General features: G+C 53.1%; 2 protein-coding genes across 3 annotated transcripts; both read right to left on the bottom strand.

The window, feature by feature from the left end:
* Positions 1 to 1,464: 1,464 nt before the first annotated feature.
* On the bottom strand, positions 1,465 to 10,908 carry LOC106864703 (uncharacterized). The gene is made up of 6 exons (XM_088180200.1): positions 9,805 to 10,908; positions 7,084 to 7,302; positions 6,720 to 6,829; positions 5,862 to 5,950; positions 3,594 to 5,468; positions 1,465 to 3,244 (listed from the first exon to the last, which is right to left on the bottom strand). The coding sequence occupies exons 1-6, from the start codon at positions 9,955 to 9,957 to the stop codon at positions 3,102 to 3,104; spliced, it is 2,589 nt and encodes an 862-aa protein (XP_088036326.1). The 5' UTR covers positions 9,958 to 10,908; the 3' UTR covers positions 1,465 to 3,101.
* Positions 10,909 to 11,986: 1,078 nt separating this feature from the next.
* On the bottom strand, positions 11,987 to 21,834 carry PI16 (peptidase inhibitor 16). Of its 2 annotated transcripts, none has more exons than XM_088180326.1 (6): positions 21,548 to 21,834; positions 18,050 to 18,295; positions 16,592 to 16,804; positions 15,896 to 16,005; positions 15,534 to 15,622; positions 11,987 to 15,275 (listed from the first exon to the last, which is right to left on the bottom strand). In XM_088180326.1, the coding sequence occupies exons 2-6, from the start codon at positions 18,200 to 18,202 to the stop codon at positions 15,166 to 15,168; spliced, it is 675 nt and encodes a 224-aa protein (XP_088036452.1). In that variant the 5' UTR covers positions 18,203 to 18,295; positions 21,548 to 21,834; the 3' UTR covers positions 11,987 to 15,165. The 2 variants fall into 2 exon arrangements, with proteins under 2 accessions (XP_088036452.1, XP_088036453.1); XM_088180327.1 differs by having other exon boundaries at positions 18,050 to 18,159.
* Between the last annotated feature and the right edge of the window lie 87 nt (positions 21,835 to 21,921).

Raw genomic sequence — 21,921 nt, 5'->3', positions numbered from 1 at the left:
TCCTCTCACTGCAGCAGCAGCAGCAGCAAACACCTCCCTGTCCCTGCTGCAAACAGCCCAGGGATGGAGGGAACCAAGCAGGTGAGGTTCCTAAGGAGTCCAGGCCTCATAAACACCACAAATCCCAGCATTTAACCCAAGTCAGCCCAGCTGAAGGTTAATGCCTTCTCCTCTTCCCTCCACACAGGGCCACAGGGCTGTAAGAACCTGGCAGAATCTTTGCCAGGGTCACCCCAGTGCCAGTGTCCCCTTTATGCCAACCCCAGAAATGGAGTGGAAATGCTGCAAAAGTCTCCCTTGAATGTTTTGTGTTCTCCCTGTGCAGCACACCAAGCCCTGCCCTTGCCAAAAGGCCCAAATTCAGGATGAAGCCAAACCCCCCAAATGCCTGTGTGGGCAGGCTCAGCCCCACTGTCCCGGGGAGCAGGGCAAGAGGAAAGAGGATTTCCTTCTGGCTTGGAGTTTTCTGCTGCAAGGAACTCTATAAATAGGTCCTTGCACAACAGCCTGTCTGCACAAGTCAAAACCTTCAGGAAAACAAACCCCAAGAGTTTTCTCCAGGTTCAGAGCCCCACACCAGTGATAAAACTCCTAAATCCTGGAATTCTGTTGGTGGCTGTTCATCAGCAGCACCCTTGTGCCTCCTGGCTCTCAGCAGGGTGGGGGATCGAGCACTCCAAAAATTCAGGATTTGCCCTGATGAGTGTCCTGATCTTGCTGGGAGGAGAAATGCTTTTCTGCTCTTTGTGGTGTTTCTGGGGAACTTTTAGGGAATGCTACGCTGTCCTTCATGCAGATGCAAAACCAGACGAGGTCCTGAAATGCTCTCAGAGCTGCGAGCCCTGTCCCCTCTCACGGCTGAGGAGCAGCCTCTGGGGCTGTATTTTTATCATCTGTCCATAAGGCAGGGATGGATTTGTCCCCGAAGGCAGCTGGGCAGCAGGAGCTCAGGCTGCTCCCAGAGCGTGCAGCAGCCACAGCCCCTGGGCACGAGGTTCTTTTTAATCTCATTCTTAACTGCACCTGAAGCTGGCGATTAAATAAAGCTGGGAGCTGCGGGCAGGGTGTGCGGGGCCAGTTGAGCTGCCCAGTTGCCAGCGGTGCCTGTCCCAGTGCCATCTGCTGGTCACTGCCTGGCTGGGCTGGGCTGGCCGTGACCTCAGAGCACCCCAGCACAGCGGGGTCCCTGCAGGACAGCTGCTGCTGCCGGGCTCCTGCAGCTCTGGGAGAAGGGAAATGTGGAGCTGCAGGAAAGCTTTGCTGGGAAAAGCAGGGCCAGGAGGATGGGGAAAAGCAAAAGGAAAAGTCAGATACCAGCATCACTCCGGTGCTGATTCACAAACACAGAATTTGGGGACATACACTTCTATTTAACTTTTTTTCTGTGCTGCAAAGTTGAAATGGTGTGTGTTTACAGTGTGAGAGGCTTGTGTTGGGCTTCCTAAAACAGAGAACCAGAAGTGCTCCAGCCATAGTCTTTATTTCTTTTTTTTTGCTCTGAGTTTTTTTCTCTTGTTTCCCTTGCCCAAGAATTCTTGGTGGGGACACATTTTTACTTTACACTCAGTTCGATGCTCAAGAAAATTTCCCTACGTCATCCTCAATCCCCATGGCCTCCTGCTGCTTTTGCACAGGTTTTAAAACATTAAGTTACACCCTTAACATAAAGCAGCACTTGGATGCCTTTGGAAAGCCAAAAAACCCCTTCAGGACCCACTTTGTCTTTTAGCAATTCTATGCAAGCACATAATTAAGAGCATTTTACAGGTATAATAAGTGGCTCCCAGGTGTCCAGATGCTCCAGAGAGAGAGTGAACAGACTTTCACAACAGGATTTATTCAGTGCATGCTCTGGGGATGCTCAGGACAGAGCAGCAGTGGAGGATCTGAATAATGGCCTTCAGGACATCCTCCACCTCATCTGTAAGAAATGAAAGGTTGCAATGACCAGAGAAGGGGCTGTATCTCCCCGTTATATTCCTTCCACCTGTCTGCAAAGCTTGTCACATATTTAACACACCTGACTGGGAATCCTCAGGTGAAGGGAGGAGAGATGTGGGGTAACAAAACACAGTGGCCCAGACAATGCCAGAGGTCCTGCAACAGGACAGCAGAGCCACCAATAACCTCTAACAATGTCACTTGTACCCCTGGAGCTCAGATTGTACCAACACACCTGGGGACTCCTTCTCCTTGACCACACACACACAAGTTACACATCAAGAGGAATCTGTATCTGAATTAAAATACACAGAAATGATGCAAAGAATGAAGCCATGCAGGGAAAAGCTACATGAAGGAGCTGATGGCCTCTCTCAGCTCTGAAGGTTTCTCTTCTGTGCGTGCTCTCAGGTGCAGGCACAGGCGTAAAATAAATCTGTGACACTGGAATAACTGAGGAATGGGACATGTGCCAGAGAGCAAGAGAGAGGGAGGAGGAGAGAGGGAGGAGGAGAGAGGGAGAAGGCAAGTGCTGCAGAGTGTGAGGAGGAGAGGGGGGAACAGCTGGCTAGTACTGGCCAGAGCTACACCAGAACCAGGAGGAAACAAAAATCCTCCAAACAGCCACTCTGTGTGGACAAGAAGGGAAAGAGGTAACACTTGTCCAGAATTGAAAGAAACACACTGGGAGGGAAAAGAGCATTTCTGCTGGAAATTCATCCTGACAAACACCAAAGCCAAGCACCGTGCCTCATCCACAAACACCAAAGCCAAGCACCGTGTCTGACTGTGCCCAGGTCACCCTGCTGTCCCCAGGGTCACGCTGTGGCAGGGCCTGCAGCCATAGGGGACTGTGGGTGCGTGGGAGAGCTCAGCACTTCCAGCCTGGAAATGGAACAGAAGCCAGGGAAAAGGAGAAGCGTCCAAGGTCACCAGCATGATGGCAAACACCCTCCTGCCCTCAGGTCTCCTCAGGAAGGGGACAAAGTTCCCCTGGCACTGCCGGCTGCCCTTGGCTCGCCGCGGCTGCAGCAGAGAAGGCAGCGTAAGGAGGGAGCGTGGGAATTGTCCAAGGAGTGTCCTGAGCCTACCAGGGCTGAGAACAACCAGTGCTGACAAAAGCCTTGGTGAGGGGTGCAGGGACAGCTGAGGAAGAGCCTTCAGAGCAGAAGGCCCACCAGGATGGCACTGGGGAGGAGGAAGAGTGAAAACCCCAAGCAGGTACTGGCAGCTCCGTCTTTGGAAGGATCCACACTCGTCTGGTCCAAGTTTGTCTCCAGTTCTTCTGTGTCCAGGGCACCTGCTGGAAGAAGAGAGGAAAATGTGGAGTTAGAGAGAAGATGGGGAAGAAGAGAAACTCCCACTCATGCAGGTGTGCCATGACGTGTCCCGAGGCACCAGAGGCAGCAGAGCTCTGATCCAGGGAAGCTGTGCGTTAGTGGGAGCAGGCTGGGAACAGGACCATGCTTCAGGAACATCCAACCAGCCCCTCAGGGTTAATGCAAAGAGTGAGGAAAAGGCTTGGTGCCACATACAAGAGGAGGATCCAAAGGACCAGTGTGACACTGCTCCTCCCAAGCCCTCTCCATGCTGCTTGGGGATCCCTGAGTGTCCGAGTGTCCATGCCAGGACAAACTCCACGGTTGCCTTACCTGAGAGGGAGCTCTGGAAATGGGGGCTCGGCCCTTTTTTGTCTTTGGAGGATGATGTTAAGCGCAAGAACGTGGGCTCTTCAGGGCTGAGGACCACTGACTTGGAGGGGGTTATGAGCTCAGCTCTATTGAAACCTAACTTCATCTCTGGAACAGCTTGGCTGGGGGATGGAGATGGACTGGAAAAGGCTGATTTCTCTTTCCCCTCCTCTTTGACACCTTTCTTTGTTTCTGGGACTGATCTGGGGCTGAAGGCTGAGCCCATGCTTTCTAATAAGGCTGGATCCTCTGTAGTGAAGGAGCTAAGAGGCTCTCCAGTGTCTGCCTCTGGAGATAATTTATCATCTGTGTCTAAGGTGGGCTCAAAGGAAAGAGTGATCCCGGTTGCCTCAGTTGGATCAGGTCTTTCTGGCTCTGGCTTTGTGGTTGTGGCAGTTTTCACCTGTGTCTTTGCTGTTGTGGCAGGTGCTAGTGTTGTAGCAGCAGGTCTTGGCTTGGCTGTAGTGGTGGTAGATGTTGGTGTGGTGGGTGTTGGTTTGGCTGTGGCTGTAGCAAGTTTTGTCTTAGCTACAGTTGGGGTGGGTTTTGCTGTGGTGGGTGTTGGCTTGGCCATAGTTGTGGTTGTTTTTGGTTTGGCTGTAGAGGTGGTTGTGGTGGGTGTTGGTTTAGTGGTTGTAGGTGTTGGTTTGGTGGTAGTGGTGATAGTGGTGGTAGTGGTGGTTGTAGGTGTTGGTTTGGTGGTGGTGGTGGTTGTGGTGGGTTTTAGGGGGGTGGGTGTCATCTTGGTGGCAGTGGTGGTTGTTGGCTTAGTGGCAGTGGTTGTTAGGGCAGGTTTTGGTGTGGTGGGTGTAGGCTTGGCCATAGTTGTGGTGGGCTTTGGCTTGGCTGCAGTGCTGGTGGCTGCTGGCATGGTGGGTTTTGGCTTGGCCATGGCTGTGGTGGCTGCTGGTGTTGTGGGTTTTGGCCTGGCTGGGGTTGTTGGGAGTGTGCTGGCAGGTTTTGGCTCGGCTGTGCTGAAGGCTGCCTGTGCTGGGACTTTGGGTTTGGCTGTGGTTGGGAGTGTGGCTGTGGGTGGTGGCTTGGCTGTGGTTGTGGTTGGAAATGTGGTTGTAGGTTTTGGCTTGGCTGTGGTAGACACTGCTTTTGTGGGTTCAGGTTTGGCTGTGGTGTGTGCTGGTGTTGCAGGTCCTGGTTTGGCTGTGGTGGACACTGGTGTGGTTTCTGGTTCAGCTGTGGTGTGGATTGGTGCTGTGTGTTCTGGTTTGGCTGTGGGCTCTGGTTTGGCTGTGGTTGTGGGCTCTGGTTTAGCTGTGGGCTCTGGTTTGGCTGTGGGTTCTGGTTTAGCTGTGGGCTCTGGTTTGGCTGTGGCTGTGGGCTCTGGTTTGGCTGTGGCTGTGGGCTCTGGTTTGGCTGTGGTTGTGGGCTCTGGTTTGGTTGTGGGTTCTTGTTTGGCTGTGGGCTCTGGTTTGGCTGTGGTTGTGGGTTCTTGTTTGGCTGTGGGCTCTGGTTTGGCTGTGGTTGTGGGCTCTGGTTTAGCTGTGGGCTCTGGTTTGGCTGTGGGCTCTGGTTTGGCTGTGGGCTCTGGTTTAGCTGTGGGCTCTGGTTTAGCTGTGGGCTCTGGTTTAGCTGTGGGTTCTGGTTTGGCTGTGGTTGTGGGTTCTGGTTTGGCTGTGGTTGTGGGTTCTGGTTTGGCTGTGGGCTCTGGTTTGGCTGTGGGTTCTGGTTTGGCTGTGGTTGTGGGTTCTGGTTTGGCTGTGGGCTCTGGTTTGGCTGTGGGCTCTGGTTTGGCTGTGGGCTCTGGTTTGGCTGTGGCTGGGGTGGATGGCCTTGCCTTTGTTGTCACAGAGGCCGGAGTGGTCTCTTCTACAACGAGTTCTGGTGAGAGATGAAAAGTGCTGTGGGTTAGGGCTGGCTCAGCTGACCTCACTGGATCCCCTGCACTGAGCAGGACCAGCAGAAACCAGTGAGGGGCTGAAACAGCAGCTGACCCCTCTCAGGTCACTCTGGGCCATCCCCCACTCTGGGGTTCCCAGCCTGGACACATCTCATGCCCCTCACAACCTCCTGCCATGCAAGGGGCAAATAATGCTGCCTAACAGGGTACAAGCCCCTCCTTATCTTAAGGCAGTTGTGCTGTCCAATGGTGCAGCCCAGGAACTGCAGTTCAAGAGCTTCCTGGCAGCTCCAGGAGGGTTCAGAGCTCACACCCAGCCCAGGGTGTCAGTCCCAACAGCCCCTCCAGGGCCATGCATGGCTCTGCTCACTCACCACACAGGTTGTCCACACAGACTGTGCCCGTGGGACATGTTGTACACGAGGGTCCTTCCACGTAGGGCTTTTTGCCTTTCATGTTACCCCTGGAAGCAGAAAATGCCAAGATAAAGAAGACACGATGAAAGGGGAAACACCCATCCCAGAGAGGGGGCTGATTCAGCTGGGATATCCCAGCCAAGGCAAAACTTGGGATTAATGTAGAAAACAGGTCTTGGTCTCCTGCCATGGCCTGTCAGGGCCATTTACTCCCCAGCCTGACCCCAAGGCAGCTCAAGCCAGGGCAGAGAACTCCATGGAGCACATCCCTCACCCCCTCAGAACAGAGCAGGGCACGGGCATTGGGACAGGGAATTCTGTCTCACTTCTGCTCCAGACCCCCAGCAATGTCTGCAGCCCCCGGCTGCTCTTGGTGCTCTCAGCAGCTCCAAGCAATCGGTGCCAGGGCTGGGAAGGGGCACCCAGCTCTCCTCCCACGTCCAACCCTTCCTGCTGCTGCAAAAGGGCTTCTCCACCCCACGGCTGCTGCCAGCAGGGGAGAACAGGGCCCGGGGCAGGGAGCTGTTTGTACCCTCAGCTACGGCCACTTCAGCCTTCAGCAGCTCTTGGGGAAGAAGGTCCCTCCCTGAGTGTCTGCCAGGAACTGAACCAGCCCTCAGCACTCACAATCATGGGCCAGGACTTCCAGACAACCCTTCCTTACTGTGGGACCAACCCAAGATAACAGAAGCATTATTTGGAACTTCTATTTCAGACCAAGGACAAACCCTGCTGTGACATAAGGACTGAAGGCAGAGCATTTCCCCACAGAAAGCCCAGTGAGATGCACCAATCCATGCAGGGCCTGGGACTTACGGGGGATAATAGTTGCAAACAAGCAGGTGCATGTTCTCTGTTTCGATTCCATCGATCTTCTCACAAAAATGTGCCCCGCAGCCGATCTGATGTGTGTTTGACCAGACCACCTAAGGCAAAGACCAGGCAGGAGGTGAGGGGATTGGATGAAGGAACCTGTCCCCTGGCCTTAAAGGCTGCTCCAAAGACCTCCTCATCCCACAGAGTGTGCCCCAAATCCCACATCCCCATGCTGCTTTGGCATTCAGGATCCACCACCATCTCTGCTTCTTCCCTGTGAAGAAACACTCAGACCTTGTCTCTCTGAGAAAATCTGGCACCCAGGTCTGCTGAGCAGCCTCCCCTCCACCCCAGCAGCTGGTACCTGGGTGTAGTGGCCACACATCTGCCCAGGGACACACGTGGATGTTGTCAAGTTGTAGAATTTCTCCTCCCCGTTCCAATCTTCCACGGCGAATTCCAGTTCCAGGGTTGGAGCCATAGCAAAGAGGTTTTCTCCCCGTCGGCCCCTCTCCTTGTTGTGGTCCCAGATGCATTTCTCTGCATAGGATTGAGCAAGGGCCTCCAGCTCTTTGTCCCAGGTCTGAAAGGAGCTCGGTGTCAGCACACAGAGATGGACACTGGGCTCTCCAGCAGGAACAAGGCACTTACCAAGGACCCTGTGCTCTCAGTTTCCCCATTCATGAGGAAAATTCCAACCCCTACCCAACACAGTCCTCAGGAGAGGGGAGCACTGTGGTCAGTCCCAGCACAAACTAAACCTTGGTTTTCAGGGAACCAGCACAACTCTCACAACCTCTCCTGGATCTCCGCTAATGCCATCATGGAGCATCCTCAACTCAGCATGGAGAAACCATGAAGTCCATGGAGGGAGGGAGGGAGGGAGGATTCCAGGAAGGAAGGATTCCAGGAAGGAAGGATTGAAGGAAGGATTTCAGGAAGGAAGGAAGGATTCCAGGAAGGATTCCAGGAAGGAAGGAAACCCACCACCGTGGTCACACGAGAGGGGCCTGGGGCCATCCCTCCTCATCCAGGATGGGGATAGGAGGGGAATGGGACACATCTCTCCTGGCAGCTGTACAAAGCCTGGGAGCACACACTCCTGGAAACATCTCAGCAGCCCCCTCTGGAGCAGCAGTGGCCCCACCACCAGCTGAGCCCCAACCACAGGGATGTGCAGGAGGAGAACAAGGAGAAGGAGGAGGATGAGAAGGTGGAGAGTTTTCTCACAGGCATGCATATGGGGAATCCTACACTGCAGCTGTTTGGACCATCCTTGATGGAGAGAACAGCTTGGGTGCTGGAAGGCAGCCCTGCAAACAGGGGGTGGTGAGGGGGGACCCTCCTGGACAGAGCCAGGGCTGGATCCAAAAGGTGCCAGACAGGAGGGCATGGCACCATTGGGGTGTTGAGGGGATGAGGACAGCCTGAAGGCACTGGGGGGAGGAAACACCTGCATGGGACACAGAGTGTTGGTTCACCTCCCCCTATGGCCCCAAGCCATGCTGACAGAGATGGCTGGAGACCCAATGTGGGGAGCACACACCCCTCTGGCACAGAGCTGGGCTCCATAAACGGGGGACTCACAGCTGCAGATTTGCCTCATTAGTGAAGTGGCTTCAGGCTACAGATTCCCCCCTTCAACTAAATATTTCCAAAGCAACCAAGCCCCATGTCCCAAATGGAAGCACGGAGTGACCTCAGCCAGGCACAGTGCCACGGCAGCAGGTGAAACCAGAGGCAAAGACAGCCCAAGCAAAGGTCCCAGGAGGGAGGTGAGGACGGTGTTCTCATGGAAAACCTCTACTGAGGAATCGTCAGGGCTGCTGTGAGTTAAACATTCCCTGGGCTTCAAAATGAAAAAGCTTTTGGCTCCAGATCGAGAGCAGGTCCTGTGTATTTAAGCAGGAGCAGAAGCTGCAGAGGGAGCGTCTCAAAGCACAGGGGCTGCAATCAAAGATTCAGCCAGGAGCAGCCCCCACAGGTTTGGAATTGCACTGACTTAAGGACCTCTCTTAATGAGAGATCATTTCCCTCAGGCTTGCTCTAAGACTTTGGCTCCAAAGCCCTGATATTCTGAGTTTGCTGTGCCTGGGGGGTTTGATGGGTCATGGTGCTGAGGCTTCTGGCTCTGTCCCCTTTGAGTCTGCACTCAGTGGTCAGGTCTTCTCTCCCTGAGTTTAACTTTTGTCTTCTTCTAATTGTTAAGTACCCATTTACAAGCTCACAAAGGCTTTACTCAGCCTGGGCAACTTCTGGGCCAGGCAGTGAGGTGTCCTCCAAGCACACTGTGACCCAAAGAGGAAAGGACTCCAACTCTCCATGATAAACAATTATCCTTCTCTGTATGATTTGCAAGCAGGGAGAAAAAAATCACGTGTGGTGCAAGATAAAACTTGATAGCCAAGTTCTAATCAAATCAAGAGTCTGAACAAGACAAAAAGCAGCACCAGCACCAAGCTTGTTTTTTGGTCCTACTACAGGTCCCATTCATGTGGGACCGGACTTTATTTCCCCAAGCAAAACAAGGGATCCTCTATCTCCAAGATGCCAAGTCATGGCAAGGATTAGGAGTGTGATGAGCCCAAATAACTGGAAGACCTTGACTTACAAGTTGAAATTCCCCCCCAGTAGATAAAATACCTTCACCTGCAAAGACAAACACAGAGCACTGTGTGATGTCCCACACAGCAGGATTCCCCCACCAGCTCTTGGCAACAGCCATGGCAAAGTCTCCAGGTCGTGGCACCTGCTCATGGCAGGGCCTCACCTGCCCTTCCTGCCATCACAGGGAGCTCCAGCAGGCACTCAGGTGAGTGAGAGCTGCATCAATCTCATGAAGAGCATCTGGGGACTCACATCACACTTAGGAACTTCCAGGAAATGATCAAAGACAACTCCAAAGGTAAAGGGAACTCTTCTCTTTACAGACAGTTGAGGGAACCCCTCCATTGACACCTACTTGTAACCCTACACGAGAATTGCTCTGCCTCCCCTAAGGAACGCCCTGATCCCTCCTTGCATGAAGATCGAGCCTTGGACCACACAAACACCCCAATATTCCTCTGTAATAAAAGCCACTTACCATCTTCATCATAGCCATGGCAGGAGGAGAGACCTGGGAGCGATATTTATTGTGCTCATCCAAGATGATCTTCTTCTCTTCATCACTCAGGGACCAGCTCAGCTCCAGCACTGAGAGCACCAGGAGAAGGGGAGGAAGACCTGAGCTCAGCATTGTGCAGGCAGCTTCTGCTCTCAGCAGCCCACGGCTCTGGCAGTCAGATTTAAAGCACCTCCCAAAAGCAAGGAACACCCAACAGCTTGAAGATTGGGGAGGAAATGTATTTATTAGAGTTTTGGAGCCATGAAGAACACACCCATCTCACATATCGTCCTTGATGGAGAGGCAGCAGTGCCAACGAACACGCAGGGTCCTCTCCCCGGGACAGACCCCGTGCCTGAATCCTAATCCCTGGAATGGCATTTCTTCATCCAAGCCCCTGCTGCTCCAAACCTCAGCCATCCCCTGAGCCCTCGGTTACGGGTCCTCTCTTCTACCTCCTGTTCCATTTCTCCTAATTAACAATAATCCCACAGCAATTGACAAAGCCCTGTTTTCACACGGGTCTTCCCCCCGTCCCTGGAATGCAGCTGCCCTAGAAACAAAGGCAGCGAGATGCAATTGCTGAGAGCAGTTTGCAGCACAGAACTCCTCAGAGTCAGCCAGAGCCACCTCGGCCAGCCCCGTGTCTGTGCTGGGGACAGCATTTGGCAGCTGAGGAATTCCCAGCCTGCTGGGAATGGGGGGCAAGCACAGGGTTGAAGCCTCTTCCCTGAACCATCAGGAGAGGGGGGAGCAGGGGAGGAAGAACAGGGTACAGAGCTGAAATTGCCCCAAACAGGGGAGTTGAGAGGCTGGGGCTGCCCCCGGGGCTGCCTGGAATAAGCAGAGCGTGGCCGTGCGGGCACAGGCTGTGCTCCCTGCCCTGCAGGATCACACCTGCAGGATCAGAGCCCCCCGGGCTGCCCCAGCCTCGTTTCCCCATCTGCGATTGTGCAAGAGCCCGGCCCGGCTCCAGGAGCTGCGCTGGGATCACACACAGCCTGTTCGAGAGGAGCAGCGGGTGGGCAGCTCTGCACAGCCGAGCCAAGTTAATCACACGCTGCCGGCTCTGCCTCCCCCCTCCCCTCCCCACGCGATGCTTTGTCGGTTTTCCTCTGGTTTTGGACCACATGGATCACCTCTCTCACCACAACAGCTCTCCTGCTGCCCCTCAGATCTCTCAGCTCTGTGTATTGCATTGTCCTTCACTAGCTCTGGGGTCACCCATTCCTCAATTTTCCAACAGTTCCTGCAAGTGGGGTCTCAGGCCAACATCTCACCAGGTCTGCAATTCAGATGGTCAAACCAGAGATTCCCATGTATTGCTAAGGCAAATCTGTCTCTTGATGGAGACACCTCAACACATTTGCTGTTGTATCTCTGGAGACCTGGAGAAACATCTAGAAAACATCAACAAGGCTCCAGCTCCTGCTGGCCAGCTCACTGTGGTCTGGCTTAGAAGGAACAAGGCAGTGCTGAGAATCACAGAGCCATGGAATGGATTGGATTGGGAAGAACCTGAGAGCTCATCTCATTCCAACCCCTCTGCCACAAGCAGGGACAGCTTCCACTGGAGCAGTGCAGGTGCTGGTCTCTCCAAACGTGATGTGGAGATGCAGGGCCAAGCTCCCCATAGCCCCTGGCACTACAGCACCCTGGCCGAGCTCTGCAGGAGATAAGGCAACAAGGATGGAGGAAAATGGGATATACAGAGCTTGTGGGGAAAAGCAAACAGCCCTGGAGGAGTCATCACCAGGGCATGTGGCTCATGGAGAAACGTGAGTAAGAGCCTTTGGCAAGTGCAGGGCGGCTGCCAAAGGGGTGCAGGGCCATTTCTCAACTCCCAACCTGCTCCCATGACTCCTGGGCCAATGTCTGAAGCATCAAGATCAGCAGTGCGAGGTCCAAGCCCCACCCTGGGGCTGAGACACTCGTGTCCAGCCGGCATTAGGTAAGTGTGTGTGGAATGCAGCTTTCCTTCTGCTCCCTCAAGGAACAGCCCCATCCCCACACCCCGGGGAGCAGCAGCCTCTGCACGGGGACAGGAGCCACACACCAACACCTGGCAGGCTCTGCTCCAGCCTGGTGGCTCCAGAGGGGCCCCACTCTGCAGCACACAAGTGACCAAGCCTGGGCTTCTACTGACTCACGTCTCGGGGGCTCCAGCGGGGCTGGCCCGTGTCTGACCAGGCTCCTGCACTGCTGGGGCAGGAACAGGATCTCTCTCTTCTCCCTGCTCGCCCGGATTAATGAGCTCTGGAGGAGTTTATCATCTTCCACAATATTCACTCATCTGTTCTATTATTTAAAAATGCTGGGACACAAGTGTTGACTGGGAATCCCCCTGAGCTGGGCAGGGTGAGAGTGAGGTATTGTCCAAACAATATTTGTTTTGTCCAAACAACACGATGTCCTGAATACAGTGAGTGCCAAGGAGAGCTGAGGTGAGGGAGGCCAAGGTGAGACAGCCCAACTGTGACTCATCCAATTGTGTCTGTCACCACAATGCCTCAGCAGCTGCAGAAACAGCCCCATTCATCCCAATTTCACCTCAGAAGGTCACCAGGACCACCAGACTCTCTAGGGAAGTCCCAGCCCACCGCAGCCTTTCCAAAGATCTGTGAAACTGGAGCTCTAGATGAGGAAAATGAGCAGGGATTACTTGCAGATCTTTGGCCAAGGTATCAAAACTCCCCTCCCTGCCATTGTGGTCTGGCCTCTGGGCATCCCACCCTGACAATGCAGAAGGTGTGAGCATCACCCCGCTCTGGCAGATGAAGGCAGGAGCTACTCTGGAAGCCATACTGCAGGCTGGGGCTTGGCAGACTTGGCCAAAATTGATTCCTTACCAACAGGAGAACAGCCCTCCTGTTTTAGTTATGAAGATGGTTGCAATGGCACGGAATAGGCAACACCTTCTAGCAAAAAGGAACCAGGAAGCAAGATCAAAACAGGTGAGTCCTCCCCAGACCCTCACAGGACATTGTGGAATGAGAGCACTTTCAGCCCAACACTGAGGGAATATTTGGAAGCTGGATGGATCTGCCAGCAGCATAACCCCAAATGCAGATAGCCAGCAGGGTGTGTGTGCCCACCCCAACCTTTCTGACCCACTGCATTCACGGCACATTCAGGAGCTGAAGCAAAGGAACCTCCTCTCACTGCAGCAGCAGCAGCAGCAGCAAACACCTCCCTGTCCCTGCTGCAAACAGCCCAGGGATGGAGGGAACCAAGCAGGTGAGGTTCCTAAGGAGTCCAGGCCTCATAAACACCACAAATCCCAGCATTTAACCCAAGTCAGCCCAGCTGAAGGTTAATGCCTTCTCCTCTTCCCTCCACACAGGGCCACAGGGCTGTAAGAACCTGGCAGAATCTTTGCCAGGGTCACCCCAGTGCCAGAGTCCCCTTTTTGCCAACCCCAGAAATGGAGTGGAAATGCTGCAAAAGTCTCCCTTGAATGTTTTGTGTTCTCCCTGTGCAGCACACCAAGCCCTGCCCTTGCCAAAAGGCCCAAATTCAGGATGAAGCCAAACCCCCCAAATGCCTGTGTGGGCAGGCTCAGCCCCGCTGTCCCGGGGAGCAGGGCAAGAGGAAAGAGGATTTCCTTCTGGCTTGGAGTTTTCTGCTGCAAGGAACTCTATAAATAGGTCCTTGCACAACAGCCTGTCTGCACAAGTCAAAACCTTCAGGAAAACAAACCCCAAGAGTTTTCACCAGGTTCAGAGCCCCACACAAGTGATAAAACTCCTAAATCCTGGAATTCTGTTGGTGGCTGTTCATCAGCAGCACCCTTGTGCCTCCTGGCTCTCAGCAGGGTGGGGGATCGAGCACTGCAAAAATTCAGGATTTGCCCTGATGAGTGTCCTGATCTTGCTGGGAGGAGAAATGCTTTTCTGCTCTTTGTGGTGTTTCTGGGGAACTTTTAGGGAATGCTACGCTGTCCTGCATGCAGATGCAAAACCAGACGAGGTCCTGAAATGCTCTCAGAGCTGCGAGCCCTGTCCCCTCTCACGGCTGAGGAGCAGCCTCTGGGGCTGTATTTTTATCATCTGTCCATAAGGCAGGGATGGATTTGTCCCCGAAGGCAGCTGGGCAGCAGGAGCTCAGGCTGCTCCCAGAGCGTGCAGCAGCCACAGCCCCTGGGCACGAGGTTCTTTTTAATCTCATTCTTAACTGCACCTGAAGCTGGCGATTAAATAAAGCTGGGAGCTGCGGGCAGGGTGTGCGGGGCCAGTTGAGCTGCCCAGTTGCCAGCGGTGCCTGTCCCAGTGCCATCTGCTGGTCACTGCCTGGCTGGGCTGGGCTGGCCGTGACCTCAGAGCACCCCAGCACAGCGGGGTCCCTGCAGGACAGCTGCTGCTGCCGGGCAGCAGAGCCACCTGTAAGAGCATCCCTTGTATCTCTGGAGCTCAGATTGTACCAACCCACCTGGGGACTCGTTCTCCTTGACCACACACACACAAGTTACACATAAAGCAGGATCTCTATTTAAATTCAAATACACTGAAACGATGCAAGAGATGAAGCCATGCAGGGAAAAGCTACATGAAGGAGCTGATGGCCTCTCTCAGCTCTGAAGGTTTCTCTTCTGTGCGTGCTCTCAGGTGCAGGCACAGGCGTAAAATAAATCTGTGACACTGGAATAACTGAGGAATGGGACATGTGCCAGAGAGCAAGAGAGAGGGAGGAGGAGAGAGGGAGGAGGCAAGTGCTGCAGAGTGTGAGGAGGAGAGGGGGGAACAGCTGGCTAGTACTGGCCAGAGCTACACCAGAACCAGGAGGAAACAGAAATCCTCCAAACAGCCACTCTGTGTGGACAAGAAGGGAAAGAGGTAACACTTGTCCAGAATTGAAAGAAACACACTGGGAGGGAAAAGAGCATTTCTGCTGGAAATTCATCCTGACAAACACCAAAGCCAAGCACCGTGCCTCATCCACAAACACCAAAGCCAAGCACCGTGTCTGACTGTGCCCAGGTCACCCTGCTGTCCCCAGGGTCACGCTGTGGCAGGGCCTGCAGCCATAGGGGACTGTGGGTGCGTGGGAGAGCTCAGCACTTCCAGCCTGGAAATGGAACAGAAGCCAGGGAAAAGGAGAAGCGTCCAAGGTCACCAGCATGATGGCAAACACCCTCCTGCCCTCAGGTCTCCTCAGGAAGGGGACAAAGTTCCCCTGGCACTGCCGGCTGCCCTTGGCTCGCCGCGGCTGCAGCAGAGAAGGCAGCGTAAGGAGGGAGCGTGGGAATTGTCCAAGGAGTGTCCTGAGCCTACCAGGGCTGTGGAACAACCAGTGCTGACAAAAGCCTTGGTGAGGGGTGCAGGGACAGCTGAGGAAGAGCCTTCAGAGCAGAAGGCCCACCAGGATGGCACTGGGGAGGAGGAAGAGTGAAAACCCCAAGCAGGTACTGGCAGCTCCATCTTTGGGAGAATCCGAGTTTGTCTTCCGTTCTTCTGCATGCAGGGAAGAAGAAAACGTGAAATTAGAGAAGACCCTCTTCAACCTCCTGCCATGCACGACAGCAAATAGTGCTGCCTAACAGGGTACAAGCCCCTCCTTATCTTAAGGCAGTTGTGCTGTCTCATGGTGCAGCCCAGGAACTGCAGTTCAAGAGCTTCCTGGCAGCTCCAGGAGGGTTCAGAGCTCACACCCAGCCCAGGGTGTCAGTCCCAACAGCCCCTCCAGGGCCATGCATGGCTCTGCTCACTCACCACACAGGTTGTCCACACAGACTGTGCCCGTGGGACATCTTTTACACGAGGGTCCTGTCCAGTAGGGTTTGTTCTTCTCTGTATTACTCCTGGAAGCAGAAAATGCCAAGATAAAGAAGACACGATGAAAGGGGAAACACCCATCCCAGAGAGGGGGCTGATTCAGCTGGGATATCCCAGCCAAGGCAAAACTTGGGATTAATGTAGAAAACAGGTCTTGGTCTCCTGCCATGGCCTGTCAGGGCCATTTACTCCCCAGCCTGACCCCAAGGCAGCTCAAGCCAGGGCAGAGAACTCCATGGAGCACATCCCTCACCCCCTCAGAACAGAGCAGGGCACTGGCATTGGGGCCTGGTACTTACCAGGGATGATAGGTGCAAACAAGCAGCTGTACATTCTCTGCTTTGATGTCTTCCACCTTCTTACAAAATTTGCTCCCACAGCCAACACGATTTGTTATTGACCAGATCACCTAAGGCAAAGACCACTGTTGAACGTGGGGGGACTGGGGGAAAGCAGTTTCTCCCCTGGCCCTAAAGGCTGCTCCAATATCTTTTTTATCTCCCAGCATGTTCCCCGTATCCCACATCCCCATGTTGCTTTGGCATTCAGAATCTCCTCTTTCCTCTGTCTAAACCACCTTCCCAAGGTATATATTCCAGTGCCATAGCTTTCCTACCACATAGTCTACTCAGACAGAGCATCACCACCTCTGCTTTGGTCTTGGAATCATCCATCCATCCGTCCATCCATCCACTCGCTACCACCATCTCTTCTCCTCCTTGCTCCCACCCAAGCTGTGAAGAAACATTCAGACCTCATCCTTCTATCCAAGATGAGCTGGCACTGAGTTCTGCCTAGCAGCCAAATAAAAAGGCTGCAGAGCTTGTCTCAAAAAAGGTCTTCTCCAAAAGGCTGTTCATGGCTGACACCATGCCCAGGTCTGCCTCTGTCAGTGAATCCCACCTGCTTCCCTGTCCTTTTGCAAAGATTTTGGAGGAGCTGGGGGACTGGTACAGCTCCTGTCCCAACAGCCCCTCCACCCCAGCAGCTGGTACCTGGATGTAGTCATCACATATCTTCCCAGGCTCACACTGGGATGTTGAAAAGTTATAGAATTTCCTCTCCCCATTCCATTCCTCAATGGCCAATTTTACATCCAGGGTTGAATTGGTAGCAAAGAGGTTCTTCTTGGTTGGGCCACTGTTCCGGTTCCAGCTGCAATTCCCTGCATGGTTTTCAGCAGCAACCTCCAAGTCCATGTCCCAGGTCTGAAAGGAGCTCGGTGTCAGCACACAGAGATGGACACTGGGCTCTCCAGCAGGAACAAGGCACTTACCAAGGACCCTGTGCTCTCAGTTTCCCCATTCATGAGGAATATTCAACCCCCTACCCAAACCCCTACCCTAGTCCTTACAAGAGGGGATCTCTGTGGTCAGTCCCAGCACAAGCCTTGGCTTATGGGTCAAACGGGACAAGGTCAGGGCAGCAGCACAACTCTCACAACCTCCCCTGGAGCTCATCTAATGCCATCATGGAGATCTCAGCTCAGTGTGGAAAAACCATCACAGTGCTGAGGGTTCTGGCTCTGTCCCCTTTGAGTTTGCAGTCACTGGTTAGGCCTCCTTTCCCTGAATTTAACTTTTGGCTTTGTTTGGTTGTTAAGCTCTCATTTACCAGCTCAAAAAGACTTTACTCAGCCTGGGCAACTTTGGCAAGGTGTCCTCCAAGAACACTGTGACCCAAGGAGGAAAGGGCTCCAACTTTCCAGGATAAACAGCTGTCCTTCTCCTCCCCATGATTTGTAATCAATGAGGAAAAATCACATGTGATGTAAGATAAAACTTGATAGCCAGCTTTTAATCAAATCAAGAGTCTGAAGAAGACAAAAAGCAGCACTAGCTCTAGAGCTCGGTTCTGCTCCCACTGCAGCCACGTGTGATGTGAGACCTGACTCAATTTCCTCAAGCAAAACAGAGGATCCCACATTTCCAAGGCAGCCCTGCACAAGGCACGGGGAGAAGGAGGAAGGAATTGTTGGGCCCAAATAACTGAAAGACTTCACTGACATGTTTGAAGTTGATGCAAACACAGAGCACTGTGTGATGTCACAGTGTCACAGCAGGATTCCCCCACCAGCTCTTGGCAACAGCCATGGCAAAATCTCCAGGTCGTGGCACCTGCTCATGGCAGGGCCTCACCTGCCCTTCCTGCCATCACAGGGAGCTCCAGCAGGCACTCAGGTGAGTGAGAGCTGCATCAATCTCATGAAAAGCATCTGGGGACTCACACCACACTTAGGAACTTCCAGGAAATGATCAAAGACAACTCCAAAGGTAAAGGGAACTCTTCTCTTTACAGACAGTTGAGGGAACCCCTCCATTGACACCTACTTGTAACCCTACACGAGAATTGCTCTGCCTCCCCTAAGGAACGCCCTGATCCCTCCTTGCATGAAGATCGAGCCTTGGACCACACAAACACCCCAATATTCCTCTGTAATAAAAGCCACTTACCATCTTCATCATAGCCATGGCAGGAGGAGAGACCTGGGAGCGATATTTATTGTGCTCATCCAAGATGATCTTCTTCTCTTCATCACTCAGGGACCAGCTCAGCTCCAGCACTGAGAGCACCAGGAGAAGGGGAGGAAGACCTGAGCTCAGCATTGTGCAGGCAGCTTCTGCTCTCAGCAGCCCACGGCTCTGGCAGTCAGATTTAAAGCACCTCCCAAGAGCCAGGAACACCCAACAGCTTGAAGACTGGGGAGGAAATGTATTTATTAGAGTTTTGGAGCCACGTGGGACACTCCCGTGTCACATATCGGCAGTGATGGAGAGGTTGCACTGGGGCTGGTGCCAACAAACATGCATGGTCACTCCCCATGCCTGAATCCTAACCCCTGGACTGGCATTCTACATCCAAGCCTCTGCTGCTCCAAACCTCAGCCATCCCCTGAGGATTCACTTATGGGTCTTTCCTGTCCCTTTTCTCAAAATCACAGAATCCCAGAATAGCTGGGCTTGGAAGGGCCCTCTGGAAATCATCCAGTCCAACCCCTCTGCAACATCACCTGGAACAGGTGACACAGGAACTCATCCTGGTGGGTTTGGGATGTCTCCAGAGTGAGGGACTCCATAACTCCCTGAGCTCCTGTTTCAGTGTTCTGCCACCCTCCATGGAATTAAGTTTTTTCTTGTCTTGAGATGGAACTTCTTGTGTTTTGAGTTTATTGCCGTTGCTCCTTGTCCTGTTGCTGGGCACCACTAAAAAGTGTCTGACACCATCCTCTGACATCTCCTGGGCATATTTATATAGATTGATGAAATCCCCTCTCAGTCTTCTCCAAACTAACCAGGCCCAGCTCCAGCAGTCTCTCCTCATCAGAGGGCTGCTCCAGTCCCTTAATCGTTATGGCCTCTATTGGACTCTCTCCAGTAACTCCTGTCTTTCTTGAACTTGGAGACCAGAACTGAACACAGATATGGCCTCCCAGGGCAGAGCAGAGGGTAGGGATCACGTCCTTGACCTGCTGACCACACTCTCCCCAATGCCTCCCAGGATCTCATTGTCCCTCCTGGCCCCAGGGCACGCTGCTGGCTCCATGGGCAACTCATGGACTCCCTGGTCCTTCTCTGCAGAGCTGCTCTCCAGTAGGTCACCCCCAGCCTGTGCTGGTAGTTGGGCTTATCCCTCCCCAGGTGCAGGACCTGCACTTGCCCCTGTTGAACCTCATGAGGTCTCTCTCCATCCAACTCTGCAGCCTGCCTGGATCCCTCTGAATGCAGCCCAGCCCTCAGGTGGATCAGCCACTCCCCCAGTTCTGTATCATCACCAAACCTGCTCAGGGTCCATTCTATGCCTTCATCCAGGCTGGACCCAGTACTGATCCCTGGGGAATGCCACTGACTACAGGCCTCCAGCTGGATTCTGCTCTGCTCTCGACCCTCTGAGCTCAGCCATTGAGTCAGTTCTTGATCCACGTCACTGTCCATTCATCCAACTCACATTTCCTCAGCTTATCCATGGGGATGTTATGGGACACAGTGTCAAAAACCTTGCTGAAGTCAAGGTAGACACCACCCACAGCTCTCCTCTCATCAACCCATCCTGCTGTGCCATCATAGAAGGCATCAGATTGGTCAAGCAGGATTTCCTCTTGGTGAATCTATACTGACCATTCCCAATAACCTTGTTTACTTTCAGGTGCTTGGTGATGATCTTCAAAATGAGCTATTCCATCATCTTTCCAGGGATAAAGTGAGGCTAACTGGCTGGGAGTTTCCCAGATCCTCCTTCTTGCCCCTTCTGAAGACAGGAGTTAATTTTGGCTTTTCTCCAATCACTGGGCACCTCTCTTGTTCTCCAGGGTTTTTGAAAGATGATGGAGAGTGGCTAAGCAACAACCTCTGTCAGCTCCCTCAGCACCTGTGGGTGCATCCCACCATGGATTTATGGCTGTTAAATCTGCCTGGCTGATCTCTCTCAACTTTCTGTGACCAAGAAGTTTTCCTTTCTCCATCCTTCATCTCTTACTTCCAACATCTAGGATTCCTGAGGAGTGCTCTCAGCAGTAAAGACTGAAGCAAAGAAGGTGTTGAGTAATTTCACCTTCTCTGTGTTTTCTATGCCCAGGACACCCACTGGATTCAGCAGCAGCCCCACATTTTCCCTAATCTTCCATTTGTTGATGTACTTGGAGAAGCCCTTCTTGTTCTGGATATCCCTTGCCAGACCCAATTCCAAGTGGACTGTGCCCTTCCTTGTTGCATTCCTGCAAACCTCAAAGATGTTCCTATAGATCTCTCATGTACCTGTTCCTTTTTCATCATCCCATACCTTTCTTTCTTCCATTTGAGAATTGCTAGAACCTCTCTGCTCTTCCATGCAGGTCTCCTGCCCCCTTTGCTTCATTTCTGGATCATGGGGATACACTGATCTTGAATATTGACCAATATTCTTGGGCCCCCTTCCCTTCTAGAGCCCTATTCCATGGGATTTCTCTAAGTAGGTCTTTGGAAAGGTTGAATTGGCTCTCTGGAAAATCAGGGTTTTAGCCCTGCTACTGCTTTGCTTTCCCACTCAGGATCCTGAGTTTCACAGGGTCACTACAGGAAAGGCTTTCCCCAACCTTCCCACCTTCAGTCAGTCCCCCCTGCTTTGGTAGTACAAGGTTCCAGAAACACACCTCTCTTCCTTGGCTCTTCCACCACTTGTATCAAAAAGTTATTTTCAATGATCTGCAGGACCTTCCTGAACTTCCAGCCTGTGCCAGGCTGTGTTGTCTCTCCCAACAAATATCAGCATGGCTGAAGTTCCCCAGAAGAACCAGGACCTGTAACCATGAGGCTATTCCAGCTGCCCATGGAAAACCTCATCAATTTCCTTGTCCTCACAGTTGCCTTGTATTAAATAGCCACCACAGTGTCACCCACAATCTGTAACAATAATCCCACAGCAACCAGCAAAGCTCTGTTTTCACAGAGATCCTCCTCTATCCCTGGAATGCAGCTGCCCTAGAAACAAAGGCAGCGAGATGCAATTGCTGAGAGCAGTTTGCAGCACAGAACTCCTCAGAGTCAGCCAGAGCCACCTCGGCCAGCCCCGTGTCTGTGCTGGGGACAGCATTTGGCAGCTGAGGAATTCCCAGCCTGCTGGGAATGGGGGGCAAGCACAGGGTTGAAGCCTCTTCCCTGAACCATCAGGAGAGGGGGGAGCAGGAGAGGAAGAACAGGGTACAGAGCTGAAATTGCCCCAAACAGGGGAGTTGAGAGGCTGTGGCTGCCTGGAATAAGCAGAGCATGGGCTCTGCATTGACAGGGTGTGTGGAATGCAGCTTTCCTTCTGCTCCCTCAAAGAACAGCCCCATCCCCACACCCCGGGGAGCAGCAGCCTCTGCACGGGGACAGGAGCCACACACCAACACCTGGCAGGCTCTGCTCCAGCCTGGTGGCTCCAGAGGGGCCCCACTCTGCAGCACACAAGTGACCAAGCCTGGGCTTCTACTGACTCACGTCTCGGGGGCTCCAGCGGGGCTGGCCCGTGTCTGACCAGGCTCCTGCACTGCTGGGGCAGGAACAGGATCTCTCTCTTCTCCCTGCTCGCCCGGATTAATGAGCTCTGGAGGAGTTTATCATCTTCCACGCCTCAAAGTTTGGCTAAAATCAACTGAATTGTGAAGGAAAGATGGAGATGTTACTGGGGAGAAAAGAAAGCAGGGACAGCAGAGCTGTTGTATCAACTTTGTTCAGAGAACCAGGCTAAAATCCACAGAACATTTCCCAAACTACTCCTCTTGCACAAAGTGTTTCTTATGACATTTTTCTAACAAAAGTGTTCTGACTTTTCATTTAACATTACACTTGCCTTAGAAAAGGTGATCTAAAAA

The sequence above is a fragment of the Sturnus vulgaris genome, chromosome 29 (assembly GCF_052056855.1).
Source record: "Sturnus vulgaris isolate bStuVul1 chromosome 29, bStuVul1.hap1, whole genome shotgun sequence".
Taxonomy (NCBI): Eukaryota; Metazoa; Chordata; class Aves; order Passeriformes; family Sturnidae; genus Sturnus; species Sturnus vulgaris.
Note: the sequence above shows the minus strand (reverse complement) of the source record. Positions and strands in the feature narration are given on the sequence as shown.

Bases quoted from the DNA above. Each gene is read 5' to 3' on its own strand.
- LOC106864703 (XM_088180200.1), bottom strand. From the start codon at position 9,957: ATGCTGAGCTCAGGTCTTCCTCCCCTTCTCCTGGTGCTCTCAGTGCTG. The intron at 5,469-5,861 runs GTGAGTGAGCAG...ATCTCTCACCAG, and splicing joins CTGTGTGGACAACCTGTGTG to AACTCGTTGTAGAAGAGACC. The intron at 3,245-3,593 runs GTAAGGCAACCG...CTCTTCTTCCAG, and splicing joins TTTCCAGAGCTCCCTCTCAG to CAGGTGCCCTGGACACAGAA.
- PI16 (XM_088180326.1), bottom strand. From the start codon at position 18,202: ATGCTGAGCTCAGGTCTTCCTCCCCTTCTCCTGGTGCTCTCAGTGCTG. The intron at 15,623-15,895 runs GTAAGTACCAGG...TTCTGCTTCCAG, and splicing joins GTTTGCACCTATCATCCCTG to GAGTAATACAGAGAAGAACA. The intron at 15,276-15,533 runs GTGAGTGAGCAG...CCCTGCATGCAG, and splicing joins CTGTGTGGACAACCTGTGTG to AAGAACGGAAGACAAACTCG.